General features: G+C 52.8%; 1 protein-coding gene across 7 annotated transcripts in view; it reads right to left on the bottom strand.

The window, feature by feature from the left end:
- Positions 1-21872, bottom strand: part of GSN (gelsolin) — a 56161-nt gene extending 34289 nt beyond the window's left edge. For 2 of the 7 annotated variants that reach the window (XM_081528942.1, XM_081528964.1), the window contains exons 1-3: positions 21815-21872; positions 21221-21349; positions 9224-9311 (exon numbers count right to left, since the gene is read on the bottom strand). Coding sequence is in view for 2 of the 7 variants with exons in the window: in XM_081528914.1 (XP_081385040.1) it covers positions 4965-5006 (42 nt within the window). In the remaining 5 variants the exon portion in view is untranslated. Of the gene's footprint in view, positions 1-4964; positions 5048-9223; positions 9312-21220; positions 21350-21814 lie in introns of those variants that run through there. The other 5 variants (XM_081528931.1, XM_081528953.1, XM_081528914.1 and 2 more) reach the window with 3 other exon arrangements.
- Between the last annotated feature and the right edge of the window lie 318 nt (positions 21873-22190).

The raw sequence follows: 22190 nt of genomic DNA, 5'->3' as shown, positions 1-22190 counted from the left end.
CTTGCCTCCGGCGCAGGTGAGGGCTGGAGGGTCCCAGCCAAGGCCCAGAGATCTGGAGGCGCAGCTGGCGCCAAGGACAGGACACATCTCAGGAGAGGGTCTCCAGCCAGCACTTCAAGAGCCCACGTTGCCTCCCACCCCATCCACAAATCTCTTCATGACGCCTTCCCCTCTCCTCTGGTCTGCTCCCACCCCAAGGAACAAGGGCTCAGGAGTCATCACTCAATCCCAGCCCCGTCTCTTACTACTTAGGTGACCCTGGGCAAAGTGACTCAACCTTTCTGAGCCTGGGTCCTTGGGTACAGAATAGCCAGATTATCTCCCAGGCCTACCAGAACTTGATACCGGTAAAAATCAGTTATGGAAAAACTCCAAGTGCTATAGTGTAGTTAGAAATCCTTTGCAATTTATCTCAAACGCTGAACTACAATAGAACTACCAGAGATTCAAAGATACATTTTATCCTTGCTAATCCCTTTCATTTTAATAAGACTTTTTAAAAACGTCCTTTCCCCTCTCAAACATAAACAGAGGTATAAGACTGGAATGCTTGTGTTCCTTTCCCAGCTCAGAGAATAAGTATTACCAGCTGGAAGAATTAATGAAATCCAGTCCACAGAGCACAGTGCCTGGCACGTGATCGAGCTCCGGAATGGGTGTGGCCTCCTCTCTCCAGGGGTGCTTCCGGCCTCACCTCCAAGTATCTGCCCAATCACCCGCATCATCTTCTAGGTACCTCCTCCTGAGAGCTTCCAGAACCCTCTGGGACACTCCAGAGTCATCCCCCCAGGACATACACAAGGGCTGAGGCCAGAGCAGGGATGCTTAACCCCACCTGCTTCCCATTTACACTCACTTCCCCGTCGGCTTCCCAGACGTCGTGCTGGTTCAGGGTCCCCTGTGGAACCACTGCACCAGCTTCGTCAGTGCCTTCAACTCTCCATTATCCACTGGGATCACGTCATTCCCTACTTTCCGCAGGCCCCAGTGTGAACTGAAAGAAGTCAGGACTCCTAAGCTTGGCGTCTAAGGCCCTCTGGGATCCGGTGTCCACGTGCTCTTACAGCCTCACCCCCTAGTCCCCCCTACGACACCCTCTGCGACACCTCCTGCCTCTAACATCCTCAGTTTCCTGACGCCAGGAGAGCGGGGCTCTAGCTTCGGCTCTGCTTCTGCCCGTGAGACTTCGGCGGCTCGGGCTCTCTGAGCCTCAGTCTTCTCATCCGATCTTGGGGAACTTGTGCAGATGAGACGAGATAAGGGAGTGAGCGTCAGATGCCCGGAGCGCTCCAGAAATGCAAGCCTGTGAGCCGCAGCCTCCTCCCTGCACTCTGACAGCAGCTGGCAGGGACGGGGGCTCCCTCTCCCTTAAGCCCCGAACCAGAGGCTCACAGCCAGCAGCCAGGCAGTGGAGGGCAGGAGCGGGCGCGGCTTAGAGGAAAATTACTCAGCGCTGGCCCAGCCACCAGGGGCTCCCAGCTGCCTCGGACAGAGGGGACCTGGGAGCCTGGCAGGCTGACTTGGCCCCAAGCCTTGACCCCGGTCTGAGCTGGTGGGATGGTAGGGGCGGGGGGTTGCCCTGGGCCCCGCTCCTCTGGGAGACTCCCACTCTTTGGCAGAAGAGGAGGAGGGAAAAATAAAAACAACAGACGGGCCTTTGTGAGAGGAGAAAACCGGCTCCAGCCCCTGCATGCTGGGGCCCCGGGCGCTGACCTGAGAAAGGGACCCTCTGTGCCCTACCGCCGAACATCAAACCCACACCCACCCTGGGGACCTGGTCCTGGCGTCATAACCTGGCGCCGCGCCCAGCGTCACATACCCCCACGTTCTCTGTGTCCCACACCGGGCCCTGTGCTCCTCACTCTTGTCCTGTCTGCGCGCCCAGGGGGACGGCCTGCGGTGTCCCGTGTCACTCACACCTGGATCATGCCCCCCGCATCCCGTCACGTCTGCCTATGAGGAACTCTGCACAGGTGGTCCCCGACTTGCGAGGGTCCAACTTCACGATCTCCTGACTTTAGGATGATGCAAAAGCAATACATGTTCAGTAGAAACCGTGGTTTGAGTTTTGATCTTTCCTGAGCCAGCGACCTTTCCCAGCGGGCCACACGATCCCAAGGGAAGCAAGCGGTAGGCTTACAACCATTCTGACCCAGACAACCATTCTGTTGTTCATCAACAGCACAGCATTCAATAAACTACGTGAGACGACATTTAAAAAGAGTCTTTGTGTTAGATTTTGCCCAACTGTAGGCTAGTGTAAGTGTTCTGAGCACACTTTCACTTTTCACTTTCATGCACTGGAGAAGGAAATGGCAGCCCACTCCAGTGTTCTTGCCTGGAGAATCCCAGGGACGGCGGAGCCTGGTGGGCTGCTGTCTATGGGGTCGCACAGAGTCGGACACGACTGAAGCGACTTAGCAGCAGCAGCAGCAAGGTAGGTAGGCAAGGCTAAGCTATGATGTATGAAGGTAAGGTAGGAAAAGTGTATGGTTGGAAAAGTGTATGATAGGAAATGAGTATGAAATGCATGGATAAACTTGAGATTTTTTCAGCTTATTGGGATGTAACCCCATAGTGAGTCACGAAAGATCTGGACCATCTATCTACGATCTTTTCAATGTCACATCCACTGTCCCAAGTCCCGTCCCTTGGAGAACTGTGTGCCAGAGCCCTTGTGCTGGGTCCCTGCACTGCGTCCCTTGCTCCGTGACCCCCACGTGTCGTAAGGTCCAGGAGGACAGGCTCTGGGACAGACGCCCAGCCCTACTGCCCGTTACCCCCATGACCATGACAAGCCACTCCCCTTCCTGGTGCCTCAGTTTCTCTGGCTATGAAATGGAAATGATATAAATAATGATATAAATAATACTCACCTGCTAAGTGAAGTGCTGTGGGGACCAAAGGAGACACAGCAGTTCCAGGGCTGGGCCCAGTGTCTGACAGACAGCAAGTCTACTGGGCGTCTGCTGTATTGTGACGGCTGTGCCATGGGGCTGGGCTGCATCGTGTGCGCTACCTGCCAGGCTCCCACCACCCCAGCACCTAACACGCATCAGACACTCAAGCAGGTTAGTGAAATTCAAACAACAGCTACAAGGAGCTGACCTCCCCCTCTAACGGGAAAAATCAAAGGCTCAGAGAGGGGCGATAACCTGCAGGATGGCACACAGCCAGAAAAGGGTGAAGCCAGGAGTGGCACGCAGGTCTGTGCATCCCGGGAGACAGAAAGGAGACTGTTGAGGTATCAGGGGGTGGGTATGCAGCGTGCCAGCCTGCGGGCACGGGCCCCTTTTAGGGGAGATGAGGGGTAATGAAAATGTACTTGAACTGGACATCTTGTGATGACGTTGGCATAACTCTGAAAGTTTACTAAAAATCACTGAATTAGTTCAAACTGGTGAATTATATGTATGTAAGTTATCTGTCTACTTATCCAGCAACTGATATAAATTGTACTTCGATAAAGCCGGTTTGTTTGCTTAAAGCCCACGTGCTTTCCGGGCACCATTCTGCCAAGACATTCAGCAAGAAAAGTGCTCGCTCTGTGAGTGGAGACAGCCAAGCAGAGGCTGAGCAGCCCCTCTGGGCCCTGGGGCAAGCAGCCCTGGGCTCCATGGTTCCCAGACTCCTCCGCAGAGCAGGTGTGCAGCGGAATCACCCGGGGAGCTCCTGGGAACTCGGATTCCTGGGCCCCACGCCCAGCTTCGGAGTCTGCAGCTCCGGGTGGGGCCCGGGAACCTGGGATTCTGAGCCTCAGCCCACAAAGGGAACCACTCATCAATGCCCAGCACCTCTCACACTGGGGAAAACTGAGGCTGGGCAGCGCCGGGGCCTTGCCAGCTCTGGACCATCGAGCTAGGGGAGAGCCTGGGCAGGAATGGAGGCCCCTTCCTGGTTCCTTCTCTCCTTCCCTCCTCCGCCCACTCCATTCCTCCCTGGCCCCCAGCCTCCTGGTGACTCAGGCCTCTGAGTCATCCAGTGGCACCACAGAGGAAACTTCTTAGGAAAAACAATCCCCAAACAAAGATCTGGGGAACAGAATAGGCCCAGGAGGCTAAGACAGGGAGGAGGGGAGGACACAGGGTGGAGCTGGAAGCTTGGACCCCGAGCCCACCGAGCCCTGGAGAGGGGCTTCCCTGCTTCCCTGAGTAGACAACACTCACTACAGCACACAGAAGGCTCAAAATGGGCCAGACAACATGCTAAGTCCTTCTCAGCTTTGCCTTGTTGACAATGCTTCCCAAGGCTAGCACATGCCCATTTTACAGACGGGGAAACAGAGGCTCAGAGAGGGTCAGCCCAAGGTGACACAGTTAAGAAGTGCAGAGCAGAGTCCTGATTCCAAAGTCTGGCTCTCACTCCTATGCACCTTTTAAAAATACCTCCTGTGTAGCATGGCATGTAGATAGTGTCTCATCTACAGGAGACAGGTGAATGGCCCAGGAGGGCCCGACCGGTACACCAGCTTTTCTCCCTCTCTTCCCTGTTTCAGGCTCTGCCTCAGGACTTCCCGGCCCAGTGGGGTGTGCACAGGAACTTTGGGATTCCTCGGCAGGGCAGCGGGAACACAAGGCAGGAAGCGCGCAGGGCCCGATGAACCACCCGGGGGGAGCACTGGATGAACAGAGCGGGTGTTTGTCTCTGGGGAACAGGAGGCCGGCAGGCAGGAGGAGGGAACAGCAGAGGCAAAGGCTCAGAGGTATGGCCCCCCCACCGGAAAATGTAAACGCTGGCGAGGCGGGCCTGGGGTGAAGACCGGTGGGCAAACACTGGAGCGGCCTGACTGCTAGGGCCTGCTCTGAGGCCGGGGAGGATCTTTTCAGCCCAGAGAGAACAGGCTTGGAGCTGGTCATCTCTGCATGGGGCCTGGCCAGAGGCTGAATGGGGAGTCAGCACAGGGACCCCTGGAGTCCTTCTTTCAAGCAGGCTTTGGCGACAACCCTAGACCCCTGGCTACTCACCCACGGGTCAGAGTCGCCCCCGAGGGCCTCTTCCTTCAACATGGCTGGGCTGGGCAGAGGACAGGCGAGCCTCTCCCGACCACACCAACCTAATCGCATCAGCCTATAAATAGGGCCCTGTGGCTTGGTCTGAAATAGCTGTGCCAGGCCCAACTCCACAGGCACCACAGGGGCACGCATGGTTCCGGAAATGGTCCTTCTCGCTGACACGATTAAAACCCCAAACTTCCTCGGGAAACCATTGTGCATGTTCTAACTCACTCTCTTAAACATGAGGCAGTGGGCTGAGGGGAAGAGCCAGCCACCCACGGCAGATGATGGGAGTGGGCCTGGGACTGGTTTTCTGCTTTCCGTCCCCTGGGGACCCTGAGCAAGCCACTACCCCTCTTTGGCCCTCAGTTTCTCCAAATGTAAACTGGGAGGTTGAACATGATATCACTGGGGCCCTTCTAGCCTGGATGCTCCCCAAAACTGTCTCGGGGTAACCCCTACCCTCAAATGCTCATGCCATTGTTATCCCTTTTCCAGTTGACTTGGGGATTTTTTTTTAAGTTAATAATGACCGGCATTTAAAAATTAGAATTGCAGTAAATACTTGAGTCAGGTCTAAGCCCTGCCACTGAAAGGCTGGGTGACCTTGGAAGGGTCACTGTCCCTCTCTGGGCCCCAGATTCCTCAGTCATAAGATGAAGGTGCTGGTAGGTTGATGCCCAAGGTTTATGACTATCTTTAATTAATTAATTTTGTGTGTGTGTTTGTTTAGTATTTAAGAGAACCAGGATAGGCCAGCCTTGTGCTGAGTGCTGGGGCTAAAAGACAGCCAAGACCTGGTCCAGCCCTCAGAGCCCAGCCCTGTGCCAGACCCCAGTGGGGAAACACAAAGGCATTTCCAAACCACTCGGTGTCCCACTAGAGGCCTCTTTCAGGGCTTCTGGGGACACCTTGTTTCCAGTTCAAATTACAGATTTATGGTCACAGAGTAGAACTCCCCAAGGGATGGAGGATGACATGGACTTGGCCATTACCTACCAACAGGGAAGGAAAGATAACCAAGCCATCACTAGGTACCAGGCATATGCTTAGGACTTTACTTCCCCATTATTAATCCTCAACAACCCTATTGTCATTCCCATTTCACAGATGAGGAAACTGAGGCTGAGAGGGGTTAAAGGACATGTCAAGGGTGTACAGAGCAAGCCAGAGCTAGAGTAACGCTCGGACCTGTTGGCCTCTGGAGTTCAGGTTGTAACCAGACCCCAGTGAAACCACTGCGGATGGCTGGCCAGTGGGGGACGAACCGACAGGACAGGAGGGAGACAGGGATGAACCGACGGGACAGGAGGAAGACAGGCCCAGAGCGATTACTGCGCATAAGGTGGGTGGGAGGGAGGAGGCTTTGCCCAGTGATACTCATTCTCTCCAACCAGTTCTCTGATCCACCCCCTCTGCATCCCACAAACTGATTGTTCTCAAATCTCATTGCTCAAGCAACTACTCAGCTCAAGACCTGCCACGGCTCCCTGGCATCCAGAGGGTCAGGACCCTGCATTCAAAGCCTCTCCCCTGTCATCCCACCCTTCTGCTTTAGCCACTCTGCCCACTAGCTCCCAAACACAGAGGTACCCCCCGGGGGCCGAGCTTTTGCACACGCACCTCCTTCAGCAGAGCACTAGACTCAGGGGGAAGCCCTCTGAGGCTCCCAGGGCCCCGGGCAACAACCAGCACACGTCTGGATCTCCCAGGGCCCCCGGGTCTGATTCACCTCCGCTCTCCAGTGCAGAAGCTCGACAATGAACACACGCAAGGAGCCCAGAGAATGCTGCAAAGTGCACACTTCCAGGACTGCCCAACACCAAGCCTCGTCCTGAGGCACAGTGTCAGGACGCCACAGTGTGGAAGAGCCAAAAATTACAGCCTCGGGGCTCAGCAGGGTGGGACGTGGCGACTGTCTCTTTCAAGGGTTCTAATCCTGAAATCGGGGCAAAACTCTCCCCTACTTTAAAACTTCCAGTGCTTCCCCAGGGATCTAGATAAAACTCCAATCCCTTACCAAGGCCCCCCAGGGCCCGCACAACGGAGGCGCTGCCTGGTCTCCAGGCCCTTCTCCCTTTGCTGTGCTCTTTTTTCCAGCTCCCCCAGGCCTCGCTCACACTGCTTCCTCTCCCTCATACTGTTCCCTCGCTCATACTGTTCCTTCCATCTTCGGTCTCAGCGTTTTCGGGAAGGCCTCCCTCATCTGTCCAGACAAGAGCCCATCACGCCCGCCCAGTCCCATCTGCTCTCATAACGCTGCTCCCTTCCTTCAACAGCTGAAGAAGGGATGAGTGTGTTACGTGTGTAATGGCCTCTGTAGGGCTTCCCTGGTGGCTCAGGGAAAGAATCCGCCTGCCAATGCAGGACACCTGGGTTCGAACCCTGATTTGGGAAGATCCCCTGGAGAAGGGAATGGCAACCCACTCCAGCATTCTTGCCTGAAGAATTCCATGGACAGAGGAGCCTGGCAGTCTACAGTCCTGGGAGTGGCCAAGAGTTGGACATGACTTAGCGACTAAACAACAATAATAATAACTTATATAAGACCCAAGACTGTAAGACCCACAAGGGTTGGGAAAATCTCATTCTTTGCTGATTCTCCAACCCCCAGTCCAGGGCCTAAATAAATATCTGTCAAATGAAGGCACACACGCATGAATAAATGAATGAGTGAATGAACCTATATGTTTAACTCCAGACAGGAAGTGGTCAGAATCCTGCTGAACGTTTGAGGCAAAAAGAAAAACAAAACCAGGGCCCCAATTAAGAAGGTCGCAGAAGTAGGAGACAGAGTGAACGGGGCAGCCTGCCAGAAGCAAAGAGGAGAGAGAGCTTCTAGGAGGAGGAGGTACCCGGGGCCCCAGAGAGGTGGGACATGGAGAGCTGAAGACCCACCAGGAGGGGTGGACAAGGAGGAGGTCACTGGGGGGCGGGCGAGAGGCGGGGCCCAGCACAGGAGCCCTCAGCAGACAGCACTCAGCGGCTGCGCACTTTTGCAGAAGTGGGAAAGCAGAAGATGGTTCCTGTGCCGCTGTGGCCAAAGCCTTCAGAGAGTACCACCGTTTCTGGGGACAGAGCACTCAGGCCATCAGGCTCTGGGAGTTGTCAAGGCTCTGAGTCTCAGACTCAAGAGCATCAGAACCAGGGTGGCCCCCGCAGGTCCACCTGGGCAGCTGGGGGAGGCCCCTTTGTCTGGTGCCCTTGGGATGCGGCTGGTCCCCCCTGTGGGAGTCCCAGGGTTGAGGACGCAGCATCCGAAGGCCCTTGCATCTGAGCTTGGGGAAAGAGGAACAGCATCAGCTGTGGTCGGCTTGTCATGTCACTGCCTGGAAGCCAGCCAGGCTGCGGGGATGAGTGAGCCCTGGAGGTACTCGGCCCCTTCTCCTTTCGGCAGCCAAGGGTGATGTCACGACCCGGAGGGGTGTTTTCCAGGCTTCTCTCTGTTTCAACACTGGAAGCTGGGTTATCCCCCTAGTGCTGATCCCTCCCCTTTTTCCAGCTCACAAAGCCCTTCGGCATCTATGAGCTTATGCAGTCTGCACAACAACTTTGTTAGGTGGGTGGGGGAGACCAATGCACCCATTTCGCAGGCAGAGAAACTGAGGCCTGAGCTGGGACCTGAACGAGGTCTCCTGCTTCTGGCCAGAGGACTCTGCACTGCATGCCCTGCCTCTCCACCTCCCTCGGCGGGTCACCTGTGAACCTGATAGTCAGGTGGGCCCCGCCCTGCCAGCCATCCCAGGTGAGTGTGACTCATGCACCTTCCCTGTGACTCACACTTCCCACTCCTCCTCTGGTCAACAAGCCCGGAGCCCTGGCAGCCGCACCCCAGCTTCTCTCACCCTTCCAAAGAATTCCTGCACCTCCTCCTCACAGGAGTCCCCCCTCCTACCGAGGCGCTAACAGCAGCCTGGAGAGGGCAAGCACTTCCCTAGTCACCCAGCACACAAGCAGCCCAGCAGAGGTGGGGCCAGGAGTCCTGGCACCCAGCCGCTTCTTGCCTCTTCCCCAAGGGGTCACCCTTGCCCGGCCTCCCTCTCTAGGGAGGGTGAGAAGCAAATGAAGCAAGGGCAGGGTGCTCTCTGAGCTTTACTAGAAAAACCCCAGGGACTGCCTTTGCATCCACGTGTGGAGCCCAGCGGCTGCTTCCCCAGACCCATCCAGACTCCCCAGGCAGCCAGGCTGGGTTCAGGAGGACCCAGGGGTGTCTGCACGGCTTTACCTACCTTGTGAGGCTGTGAGTGAAGAGGGTGGTTCCGTCGGAAGGGGTCGGCACCAAGGTGGAAGCGAGGCTCGGGGGGTTAGCAGCACCACCTGGAAAGAAAGGGCCAAGACTCCCGGGCTCAGGGGCTCAAGGTCATCCGGTCAAGTCCATTTCATGCTTCAACTCCTCCCCGGCCCCCACCACCCCCCAACCAGGGTCACATGCCCCTGCTTGCACACCTCCAGCAATGGGGCACTCACTTCCTGCCAAGGCTGCAAAACTTCTATTTGAGAGTCTGGCTGGTTAAAAGAATTGTCACCGGGATGTCCTGGAATTCTCTCTCCCTAGGCCCCGTTACACGCTGGTCCTGACTCTACCCTCTGGGGTCGCCTGGAACAGGTCTGTCACCCTGTTTCCCAGTGGCTCCTTAGAGACTTGAACATGGTAACCCTGGGTCCTTCAAGTCTTCTACAAGTACATCCCTTTTGCTCCAGCTCTTCCTGAGATCAAGGTGTCTGGTTACCTCCCCCGGCTTCCCTGATCTACTTCAAATGAACCCTGTCCCTACTGACAGCACAAGACCCAGAATTAAACACTTGGGTGAGCTCTCTTCAGGGCAGGGCAAGCGGAACTCTCACCTCCATCATTCTAGATACCATGCCTCTATTAATACAGCTGAAAATCCCATGAGCATTTAAGGTAACCCCATTGTATGAATGAATTCAGCTTATGGTCAGCTTCAGAGCTGTGGCTTAAGATCGTGAAGTTAGACAAAAGGGACTTCATTTAACTAACATGTAACAACCAAGTTACGTCACCTTTCTGAGCCTCAGTTTCCTTCTCTGTAAAACAGGAATTATGGGGTAGGTATTAGAACCTACCCCATGAGGCCATCGAGTGAGTGAGTGAATGAGTGAAAGTCGCTCAATTGGGTCTGAACTTTTATGAAGATCAAATGAGATAAAATATGTCAAGGATTTTGAATAATGTATGTGCTTCCTCTATCACTTAACTCTCTGTTTCTAGCAAGTATATCTTTCTCATGCTGTACTTATGCAGACTGTGGAGCCAAGCTGCTTACATGCCATATTCCCGCCTCTATGCCTTGCAAGACTGTATCACCATTATATGCTGACGAGTCTTTCTCTCCCATGAGACCACGGGCTCCATTAGCTTGCTTTGCCTCTGAAGCTCCAGGCCTAGCAAGTGACCTGGCAAACAGCAGGACCAGTGGGTGTATGCTGGGTGACTAAACGCGGGGCCAGCCCATGCGCACCCCAGAGTAGTTTGTGCAGCCCCATCTTTCAGCACCCACACTTTCAGAGACAACCGGGGTCTTCACCCTTCGTCACTCCCAGACTCCCAGTCAGCCACATTCAGGGAGCCGCTGAGCAAACTGGCTCCTGCCTGAACTGGAAAACGGCTCTGCCCAAACCAGCTTCTCCAAGCCAGGGGGAGAGAATCCAAGATCCCAAAGGCAGGGGGGCCCTGCAGGCTCCCTGGATTAAGACACAAGAGAACCCTATTCTTAGCTGACAGTAGACGCCCCAGACATTCCTGGGGATTTCCGCATCGTGAGTGGCAGCGGTGCACAGCAAGAGATCTAGAAAGAGGCCGGGTGCTTATCTGGGCCCTAGGACCTGGAGTTGAGTGCCATCTCCATGGGCTCCCTTCAAAGAGTTCCACAGAAACTTCCCAGTTCCGTGGGTAGATGAACACAGAGCTGGGTTCCTGCAAATGATGAAGAAGTTCCCACTTTGCATTAACGCCGTGAGGATGAACCTTTTAAATCCAGCCCCCTTCTCTCCGACACACCTCCACATCTCACCCTAACCCTCTCTGGCGGTGCTGTAATTGTTCCCAAGGGCAACCTGTTTTACGCTCAAGGCTCCCCATCTCAGCATCGGCACCACCATCCCCCGTCCAGACGGACACCGGGCACCCCCTTCAGCCTCCTCTGCTCTGTCACACTCACCTCCCAACACCGCTGGCTCTACCCGAACGCATCCACTGCCCCCCACCCGGACTGCCAACACCTTGGTCCAGGCCTCTCAGCCTCTCACCTGGGAGACTGCCGTCTTCCTGCCCCGTCCTCCCGCTTTGTCCCTCCTCCCCTCCACAGCAAGCCAGACCACGCTGCTCCTCTGCGCAGACTCAACCATGACTCCCTGATGGCCCCCAGGTAAAACCCAACGTCCTCAGCGGACCTTCAACCGTCCGCGCCTTTTCTGATCCACCCTCATCAGGCTTGCGCCTCAGCGTTCATCAGTTCCTGTTTGCCACCCACATCCCTCCAAGCTGCAGCCAGACGCAGCTGCACCGTCCCTTAAATCTTCCTGTAATCTTTGCACAGACTGTCTCCTCGGTTCCCGAGCTCTCTTCCATCCCTGTTCTTCTTTTCTCCTTCTGCTCACGATCAAGCCCAGGTTTCCTCCAAGAACTCATCTCTCACCTCCCCTTCCCCAGCGAGGCTGAGCTCCTCGGAGCCTCGGCCCATCTCCCCTGCCACACTGCTACACCGTTTCCAAGTCAGCCGGCCCCGTCAGACTAAGACCCGCTCCGTGTATCCCAGCGCCTAGCCTAGGGCCGCCACAGCTCAAGATTCAACGAAGGCAGAAACTAGTATATCACGTGCATGTACTCGTGTGTGCACACGTGCGTAAATACTCGTGCACAAAACGTTCCGAGACGGCAATGGGGGCAGGTGCTGCCACCTATGGGCAAAAAGAGCATTACACGCTTTCCTGCGCTCTGGACCCGGGCGCCCTGGCATTTCAGCTTCACTGGGTTTAGAATTGTCGTTGTTATTGTTTAATCGCTAAGTCGTGTTCAACCCCATGGACGCCAGGCTCCCCTGTCCCTGGGATTTCCCAGGCAAGAACACTTACTAACTAACTCCAAGTCCATCTAGTTTCCATTTTGGACCATAAGGCTGCCACAACTTAGAAACAAGGTCGGTAAACCACTGGCTTTAGTCCACTGCCCACACGCTGCGTGGAGCCCTAAAGAGGGGTGTCTCCTTCCAGTAATCACCATCCTTGTCTGGGGCTCCTGTGAAGCCGATTCGCTGGGTTAGATCTTAGAGCTGCCCGCCCATGGAAGGAGTGGGTAGAGAGCTTGCCACTAGTGAAGGTGTATAAGCAACAGGAACCCCATCTGTTTCGATGGCTAAAGAGGAGCTTTCTGCCCTGCGGGGTGAAGGGGTGACTGGGGGAAGCTGGAACAGAGGTGTTTTTCTCCCAAAAGACTGTTCCCAGATCACTGAGCGGACCCTCAGATTTGGCGTGTGTGTGTGTGAAGTCGCTTCAATCTTGCCTGATTCTCTGCAACCCTATGGACTGTAGCCCACCAGGCTCCTCCGTCCATGAGATTCTCCAGGCAAGACCACTGGAGCGGGTTTCCATGTCCTCCTCCAGTCAGATGTGGTGAGGGTGTGTGATCTGTCCGGCAATGCCAGAAGGGTTCAAATGACAGCAGTTGTCATTTTCTCAGCACCTGCCAAGTGTTAAATTCCTTACATACATCATGTCTCATCCTCTCAACTCAGCCGGCAGCTGTCATAGTCCCTGTCTTGTGAAGGAAGAAGACAAGTTCAGGGAGGTGAAGTAACGTGCTCAGGGTCACACGGCTAAGGTGCCTGAGCAACTGCCGCCAAGTTAGGCTGCCTCCCTGATAGCTCGGTCTCACTGAATTTCAAGCTGGGCTTCTTGCTTACTAGACAAAACATAAAGCTCCAGTTACTCTAGACCAGGGGTTAGCAAACTTTTACTGCAAAGTGCTAGGACTTCTCTGGGGGTCCAGTGGTTAGGACTTGGTACTCCCACTGCAGGGGACACAGGTTCGATCCCTGGTCAGGGAACTAAGATCCCAGATGCCACGTGACATGGCCAAAATTTTTAAAAGAGAGCGAGAGAAAGAGAGAAAAGAAAGAGAAACGAGCCAGATAGGAAATACTTTAAGCTTTGCAGCCACATACCCTGTTGCATATTCTTTCTTGTTCAGTTTTGGATTTTCTTCTTTACAATCTTTTTAAAATGTAAAAACCATTCTTAGCTTGGAGGCATACAAAAACAGGCTGGGACTTCCCCAGGGCTGTAGTTTTCAGCCTACAGCTGTAGGAGAATAATACTTATAACCTTAAGTATAAAAACTTCTGGTGGAAATGTTTTATGCCAAATGCTAGGCCCTTCAGCTGTATTTCTCCCCCTTCAGATGGCATCCTACTGAGTCACTCTCTCCTAAAGAAGAGCCCTGCCCTGCTCTGAAATTAGGCAGCAAAATAATTCAAGGGCTGTTCAGAGTCTAGAAACGTAACTGCGGACCAAATACAGTTCACCTCAGTGCTATGAGATGACAGAAGCAAATACAATGGGTAGAAAGAACCTCAAGGATAAGGTATTAAGAGTTCTGGGCTCTAGTCTGGGCCTTGAACAAAGGATTTAGACTCTTACTAGGTGTCCCTGGTGGCTCAGCTGGTAAAGAACCCACCTGTGAATGCAGGAGACACAAGAGACATGGGTTCAATCTCTGGGTCGGGAAGATTCCCGGGAGAAGGTAATGGCAACCCAATCCTGTATTCTTACCCGGAAAATTCCATTGACAGAGGAGTCTGGTGGGCTACGGTCCACGGGATTGCAAAGAGTTGGGTATAACTGAGCGCATGCACACACACATGCCAAATGTGGTCCCTGGGTCAGCAGCATCTGCGTTAGCTGGGAGGGTATTAGACATGCAAAGTGGGGCTTCCTTCCCTGGTGGTTCAGTGGTTAAAACTCTGTGCTCCCAATGTAGGAGGCACGGGTTCCATCCCTGGTTAGGGAAGATGCCACATGTTGCAAGGCCAAAAAAAAAACAAAAAATTCAGTCTCAGGCCCCACTCCAGACCTACTGAACCAGAATCTGCATTTTCACAAAATTCCCAGGTAATTTGCGAGCACGGTAAGTTTGAGATGCTTTAAAACGTCTCTTATGTCCAGTCGCAACACTGTTGACAAAACCCTTCCCTTGAGGAGAGAAAGGGTCCAAAGGCATCTTTTTTGGTGTAAAAATAAGTCTCTGCCCTCATGTCTGCACTCTTTGTGACCCCACGGACTGTAGCCCACCAGGCTCCTCTGTCCAAGGTATTCTCCCGGCAAGAATACTAGAGTGGGTTGCCATTTCCTCCTCCAAGGGATCTTCCTGACCTAGGGATCAAACCTGGGTCTCTTATGTCTCCTGCATTGGCAGGGAGATTCTTTAACACTAGGGCCACCTGTGACTTCAAAAACCACCCCACTTCAGGATGCACACGCAAGAGACAAAGACCTGCCACTGAGTCTCGAAATTAAGCCTTCAACTGGTGGAAAAGTAAACCCAGGTGGACAAGAGAAGGTGCCAGTCCTCAATTCACAGTAGGGGAAACTGGCTAAAAAGGAAAATGACTTTCCCAGGACCACGCTGCCAGGACAAACTCAGGGTCTGACCTCGGCCCAGTTCCTTAATCTTCCCAGGCCTTGGGCTTTATGATCACTGAAATCATTTTGGTTTTAGATGAGTACTTTTGACATCTCACACGTGGTAGAGCAGCAATCAGGGAACTTACTTTGAGCTTCAGGAAACTGAGCTTTAGGTATGAGTGTTCCTGGCCATGAAGTGAGGAGGTGGGACCAGGCAGCTTCTGAGGTCTAACTGTAAGGGTCAGAATCTGGAAAGGGTTTCTAGGTGAGGAGGCAGTCAGGAGAGGGGCCTTCTGTAGATAGTGACCTCAGTCACATCGAAGTCTGGAAACACAAAGGCAAATGCTCACATCCCAAGCATGGAGGCAGCAGAGACTGGGCCGAAGCTTAGGTCTTGTGGCAAGTGCGACGCAGAAGCTGGGGTGCGAACCAGCTTCTCCCTGCCTCTTCTGCCCGGATCTTAGTCATTAGCGCTGGCTGATGCTGAACTGTGCAAATCTACAGGTATATCTCATTTTATTGCACTTCAGTTTACTGTGCTTCATGGATACTACATTTTTCACAAACTGAAGGCGTGTGGCAATCTTTGAGCTAATGGTCTTGTGACATCATTTTTCTAATAGCATTTGCTTACTTTGTGTTTATGCATCACATTTTGGGAATTCTTGTCGTATTTTAAACTTTTTCATGATTATTATATTTGTTATGGTGATTGATCATCGGTAATCTATGCTGTTACTTCTATGACTCGCTGAAGGCTCAGATGATGGGGAGCATTTTTTAGCAATGAAATGTTTTTGAATTAAGGTGCGTACCTTGTTTTTTGAGATGGAATGCTGTTGCATACTAAATAGGCTACAGCGTAGTGTCAACATAACTTTTACATGTGCTGGAAAACCAAAAATTCTGTATGACTTGCTTTATCGTGATACTCACTTTACTGTGGTGATTCGGAACCCTCAATATCTCTGAGTTACGCCTGTATTTGCTAAATGAAGAAATGTTTCAGAAGAATGGTCCCTCAGCCTTCTAACAGCACAGTTAGGCTTTTGATAACCAGTCTCAGATATTCCCCAAAGAAAGGCTGGTAGAAATACGAACTGCTACAACCTTTCAAGAGTGGAAATTTGGCAAAATGTAGCAAAAGCTGTAAATGTGTCATTTTTGACTCAACAACTCCATTTTTTGGGCTCTCTTCTAGAAAACAATGAGAGAGGAATAGTTTATGCACTAGAATGTTCACTGCAACACTGTTTATCAGCAGCCTGAATGCCTAATAACAGAAGATGTGAAGTGAATCACTCACATTATAGATACAATAATAGAGAATAAAAAAAAAATCAGGTCAGCATTTATCATTTTAATAATAAAAATGTGAAACTTTATTTTACAAATAAAATTCATTATTTTCTTTAATCTCCCAGTCTATTAGAATGAAAGAGTTTAGATAAACATGCATTTATCCACTTAGATAGAGTATACTTTTAAAACTCTTTAAAAAATTAAATTTAGGAGAAGGAAATGGCAACCCACTCCAGTATTCTTGCCTGGAAAATCCCATGGACCCAGGAGCCTAGTAGGCTGCAGTCCATGGGGTCACAAAGAGTTGGACACAACTGAGGGACTTCACCTTCTTTCACCTGTATTGAAAACAACTGATTATGTGAACTCCCTTTGTTGGTAGATTACTTTATGCTCCTCACAAAAGCTCAAAGTTGTTTATTCCAAAGTTTCATCTGTTTGAGGAAACTCAAGGTAAAATCATCAGTTAACCCAAAAAAAAAAAAAAAAAAATTAAATTTAGACTACTAAATAACATGAAAAAATATTTATGTTATAACATTTGGAAAAAAAAAACCTGCAGAAAGTCAGAATAGAAGATTATCAATGTGGTATGACCACAGTCCTGTCGGGGGTAAAAGAAAATGTGCTGAAAATATTAGGAAGGAATGCACCCAAATGTCAACACTGATTATCTTGTGTTGGCAAAATTATGGACAGTTCTTATTTTTTTATACTATTTTTATTTTCTACATTTTCTATCATAGTTATTATATTTATAAAAAGGAAAAAACGTCATTGGAGGAGGGGAAAAAAAAAGACATATCCTATGGGTATCCCACCCACACCACTCTGCCACGCCTCCAAAATTAACCAGCATTTACTGAGTACCCACCAAGGGCCCAGCCCTGCCACAGCCACTACAGAAGGAAAATTAAGGGCCAAGCCCCACCCTGAAGGCTCACATATACCGTAAATATATTATTTGTTTGACAAATAAGCTGGGATCAGATGATATCCTTGCTGAAGTTGGAAAAAGAAGGCTGTTTGCTTAACCAGTTCAGCAGAATAAATAAATCCACTCCTACTGGTGTGGCACCTTCATCCCAGCTCCCTGAGAAGCTCCATGGCTCAAACTGACTCTGGAGTCCCCCTTGGGAAGAGTACGTTTCAGGGATATGTTACAGCCTAGGAAAAACTGTTAATCCTGAGTCCAAGCATTGAATGCAAGAGGTGCAGAGGCTTGCCCTGAGACAAAACCAGCAAGGTAGCAGGAAGGAGCCCGATGGGGGGCCTGGGAAAGAACCTATCTGGCTACGTGGTCCCTGGGGACCCCGGGCATGAGCACTCACATCTCCAGACCTCAGTTTCCTCATCTGTAAAATGGGGCTCATAACAACCTCAGGGCTACTGTGAGGCTCAAAAAAGAGAAAAGAAGGCATTTCATTTCTCTGGGCTGAGCCTCAGTTTCCTTATCTGTAAAACTGAGTAAATATCTCCTCCCTAGTAGAGCTGTTAAAAAGATTAAACAAGGTGGTAAAGATGAAAAGTGAACACAGACAGTAAGAATGCCACAGACAGGGGTCCTCACCCTTACTGCTTGTATAACAGGGAATGGGATACATGCATGAATCCTAGGCCTCAAATGCCTTATCTGTAAAATGGGCAACCAACTGAATCCACAAAGACCCAATTTATGAACAGTAGCTGAATCTCCAGCTGACGCTGGTGCAAGTCACTCAAACAAGGGTGACTGCTGTGGGCTCACTTGATGCTTAGAGACACAGGTCCCATGTCCCTGCAGTGAGCTCAAAGCCCTCTAACTCAGAGGCCACCAGAGCTGGAAAGCGTGACATCATTCTGTCCACCCGCCTAACGCCAGGTGGACACTAGGGCCCAGCGGAAGGCACGGACTAGCTCAAGTCACCCAGTCTTTTGTCAAGTGGCAAAACCAGGACTCAAGCCCAGGCCTTCTGCTGTCCAGCCTTGCCCATCACACCCACCGCTGTTCTCTGCCCTGCCCTTAAATTGCTGATGTGGTCCTGGGCAGGGCAGGGAGAACAGTCAGTGACAGCAGGGGGCGGGGGGTGGGGAGGAAAAGCCGGAGAGCAGCAGGAACCCAGGCTGCCTGTGGTCTCCAAACTCGCAAACCACATCAGGCTGAAATATGACACATGCTCACTTGGTTGAAAGGGAGAAGATATTTTCACTTAACATCCCCCAGCTGCCTGAACACTGGTCTCTTTCTTTCCCTCCCCCACAAAACACATAGCTCCTGGGACCTGGTTTTCCCTGCTTCTGCGGCATTTTCTCAGGAAATAACCATGGGGAGGGGCGGGGGGTGGAGGGAGATGTAGCCCATTCTTCCTGGCTTCCTCAGCAAGCTTTCCTGAGCAGGGGCTCCAATGGTGCAAGGAGGCTGGGCCCCCCGCTAACTCTCTGAGTGAACCTGGGCACGTCTTTGTCCTCTCAGAGCCTGGATTTCCTGAAATGGAGCAAAGATGGACCTACACTCTGAGTCCTGTAGATTGTACAAAAAAGCGTGAGTTTACTAACCGTCCTGAGAGGCCCTTCCAGGCCTAAGCTCTCCAAGCCACGCATACTGATTAGCATCCCTCATCACAGCCCCAGCAGTTCTCATAAAGTCAGGACTAGATGGCCCCTCCAGTAGAACATTTAAGGCAGTGAGTGAGAGCTACAGCCCTACAGTCAGACCTCCGGAATCCTAGCACCTACACCTAAATGCCTCACAAGCCAAAGTACATTCCTTAGCCTCCCTGAGCCTCAGTTACCTCCTCTATAAAAGCAGATAACAGGACCTAACTCAGAGACATGATTGTGAAGAACCAACAAAGTAATTAATGCCCCAGCGCTTGGTTTACTAAAACGTAGCTTTTTATCATGGAGACCAACATCCCCCCATTTTACAGATGAGGACACTGAGGCCCCGTGAGCCAGGACTTGCCCAAGTCACTCAGAAGAACTCAGATTACAGCTCCACTCCTAAGTCAGTGCAGTTAACTTCTCTCAGTTCTGCCATCTCTAATAACTAATATACAGGCTCAGAGACTAGATACAGGCTGTAAAGTTCTCTTGAAGAAAACCAGAGAACAGTGCCCCAGCAAGGGATGACAGACTATGCAGAAACCCTCTCTATGACCTGACAACTTCTCACCAGAGACCCAAACTGCCCACATGGAGTGGGGAGAAGTGACCCTCTGGCACCAGATGGCTAAGAAGTGTGCAGGCATCCAGTCTTTAGCCCTTGCTTGTGACAGTTCTGCAGAACTACACACACAGCTGTCAACAGGGGCCACCTCTGGGGCAAGAAGGGGGTTAGAGGGACGAAGCTTACTCTGTACTCTTCTCTAGGCTTGAATCTTTTTTTTTTTTAGAGTTGATTTTCAATTGGAGGATAACTACATTACAATGTTGTGTTGTTTTTGCCATACATCAACATGTATCACCCACAGGTACACGCATGCCCCTTCCTCCTGAACCTCCCTCCCACCTCTCACCCCATCCCACTCCTCCAGGTTGTCCCAGAGCCCCAGATTTGACCTCCCTGTGTCATACAGCAAGGCTTGACTCTTTAACAATATTTCTTTGCTTTAAAAGTAAAACTCAATACTGAAAATCTCAGAATAACTTGGCAACCTTGTCCAATAGCTATAAGCCCACTGCTTGCTTTTAGATAAAATTTACTGCCAGTTCTGATGGGTTCTTCAGTTGGGATTCCAGAATCTGCCACTCTGGTCCATCCCGTGGCCATTGGTCTGGTACAGACCTGTACTCTCTTTCACTTGACCATCCAACAGCCTTCTAAGGAATCTCTGTACCTTCAGTGTAGCCCCTTCCAATGCATCTGCTACATCAGCCACCAGATTACTGAAGAGTTTTGATCACTGCCCTCAGGCTAAAGTCCAAGCCCTTAGTTTACCATCTAGTTCCCTCCTGATTTACAGTCTCAACTCCCACCACTCCACCTCTCCCTCACCTACCATTCTCACCTTGTGGATTGCTCAGAAAACCTCAGTGCCTTTGCACGAGCTGTTCCTGCTTCTTAGCACATCTTACTGCCCATCGCTTTATCTCCTGGGAAACTATTACTCATTTCTGAGGTCTGGGTGGCCCAAACAGACTTAGTCACCCCTTTATAGGCTGAAGTCAATTCTCAGTATTGCAGCTTTGTTCCGACCACTATAGATGAGAAGCATCTTGAGGACAAATATCCTTGCCTTCCTCAAGGCTCTTGGGCCCTCCCAGGGCAAGAACTGAACACAGGCCCTGAAGAGTGCTGAATCAAGGAAGAAGGGAAGGAAGGAAACCCCTCTTGGGAGATGCCTGCTTTTCCAAATTCATGTCAGTCCCCAATAAAAAAGACTATGGAAAATTCTGGAGTAAAGTTCCTTTCCCTGATTCACACGGAAACCTTTTTTGCTGCGAAACTCACCCGGGTGCCAATTCAAGCTCCCCAGGCTGTTTACGATTTCCATGGCATTTATAAATAGTGAGGCCCCAAAAAGGAAAATGGAGTTTCAAGGGAACTGGAAGCTGACGGTTCCCCCTCCCAACCTTCCTCCTCCGTTCCAAGCCTCTTCCCCTTAATTAACATCCCCAAGAAACACTAACCAGCACTCTAGAGGGTGAGTGTGTCTTGGTGGTGTATGTGTGTGCAGCGCTCAGTCTCTTAGTGAATGGAACTCGAGGCTCAAGAAGCGCCTAAAGCCCCAGGAGCTAGAAGTCATCCAAGTGCGGACGGCACTGGGTCCCAGGCCTGCCCCTCCTCACCGTGTGACCAGCTGCCGCTCACCCACTCCCAGGGCCTGCCAGTTTTCTCAACTGTGGAATCAGGCTGGGGTGGGACTCCATCAAGCTGTGGTCAGTGTAAAGCGCAGTGCCGCAAGGGTTCACAGGGCTCTGTCAGAAACGTGGTCCTGGGAGAGCAGGCCGCGCAGGGGGTTACGCCTCAGACAAGTCCCAGGAGGCCCTGGTTTCCACGAAAAGCAGTCACCCCCAGGGCACCCTGATTGTCCTCGGCTCTCCTGAGTCCTGGGTCGTAAAGCTGTCCTGTTTTGAGTTAGATGTGAGGGCGGGATAAAGGGCGGGTGTCTGGATGTCTGAGGCCGAAGCTCCCCGCAGCCCCGCCAGCCTCCTCGGCCCCAGTCTTGCTTTTGGCCACTGCCGAGAGCACCCGGGCTGCGCCGGGCCAGGGGTCACGCTGTCATCAGATTCTGAGGCGTCTGGACCCAAGCAGGGATGGGGCCCCAGGGAGAAAGGCTGGTTCCAATCACTGTCCTCACCTCTGAGAGAAGTTTCCGTGTGAGTCAGGGAAGGGCCCGTGCCCTGCAGGGCGGAGGGACGGACAGCGCCGACAGGTAGCAGAGGCAAGCCGATTCCAGACCAGTAAGAGGAAGAACTTTCTAACAGTCCTGGGCCCAGAAAGAGGAAGGAGGTGGGGGTGGCGGGGCTCCTCATCGCCAGGGGAGCGCAGGCAAAGGCATTAATCCTGGAGATGCGCGAGGCAGCCTCCACGGCGGAGCCCCCGCCCAGACCGCTGCAAGCCGGAGACCACCCGCCGGCGAGTGCGGGGCTGACTGCGGGCTCACGCACCCCACCGGCGCGAAGTGGGTCAAAGTTAGCTCGACTGCACCGCGCGGCCTGTGGGTGGAGGCCTGAACCCCCTCACTCCCTACCCGAGCCCCCCAACCCAGCTCTCCCCGGCCCCCGGAAGACCCGCAAAGTGGGGGGTGTGGGGGGGTCCTTTTCCCGCGATGCCCCGGCGGCTGGGCCGAGCTCCAGGTGCGGGCGAGCTCGGCCCGCGCGAGGAGGGAGAAAGGACCCAGAAGCCTGGGATCCCCGGGCGCCCCGGGGTCGCGGTCGCGCCCCTCGCCTACCTGCGGCTGCGGCGCTGGCGACGGCGGCTGCGGGGTGCAGCTGTGCTCGGCTGGCTCCGGGCGGCGGGGCTGGGGCGCCGGGGCGCGGGGCGGGGTGGGCAGGGCGCGGGCGGGGGCCGCCCTTGGGGCGGGGCCGCCGGGCAGGGGCGGGGGGAGGAGCGCCGGCCCCGCCCACAGGCGGCCGGGAGGCCCGCGACTCCGGCTCCGGAGCGGCCTCGGTGCAGGGCGGGGTGTGTCCCTTTGCCCACACCCTCCGGCCATTTGCCTTAGGAAAGGATGGAGCTACCTGCTTCACATGGGAGGAACCTGAGGCCCGCAGCGCCGAGAGGAGATCGACAGGAGCCTGGGGAGAGGGGAGGAGACTCGGGGGGCGCCT

The sequence above is a fragment of the Giraffa tippelskirchi genome, chromosome 1 (assembly GCF_054371585.1).
Source record: "Giraffa tippelskirchi isolate mGirTip1 chromosome 1, T2T-mGirTip1v1.2.pri, whole genome shotgun sequence".
Classification (NCBI taxonomy): domain Eukaryota; kingdom Metazoa; phylum Chordata; class Mammalia; order Artiodactyla; family Giraffidae; genus Giraffa; species Giraffa tippelskirchi.
This window is presented reverse-complemented; position numbering and strand designations above follow the sequence as displayed.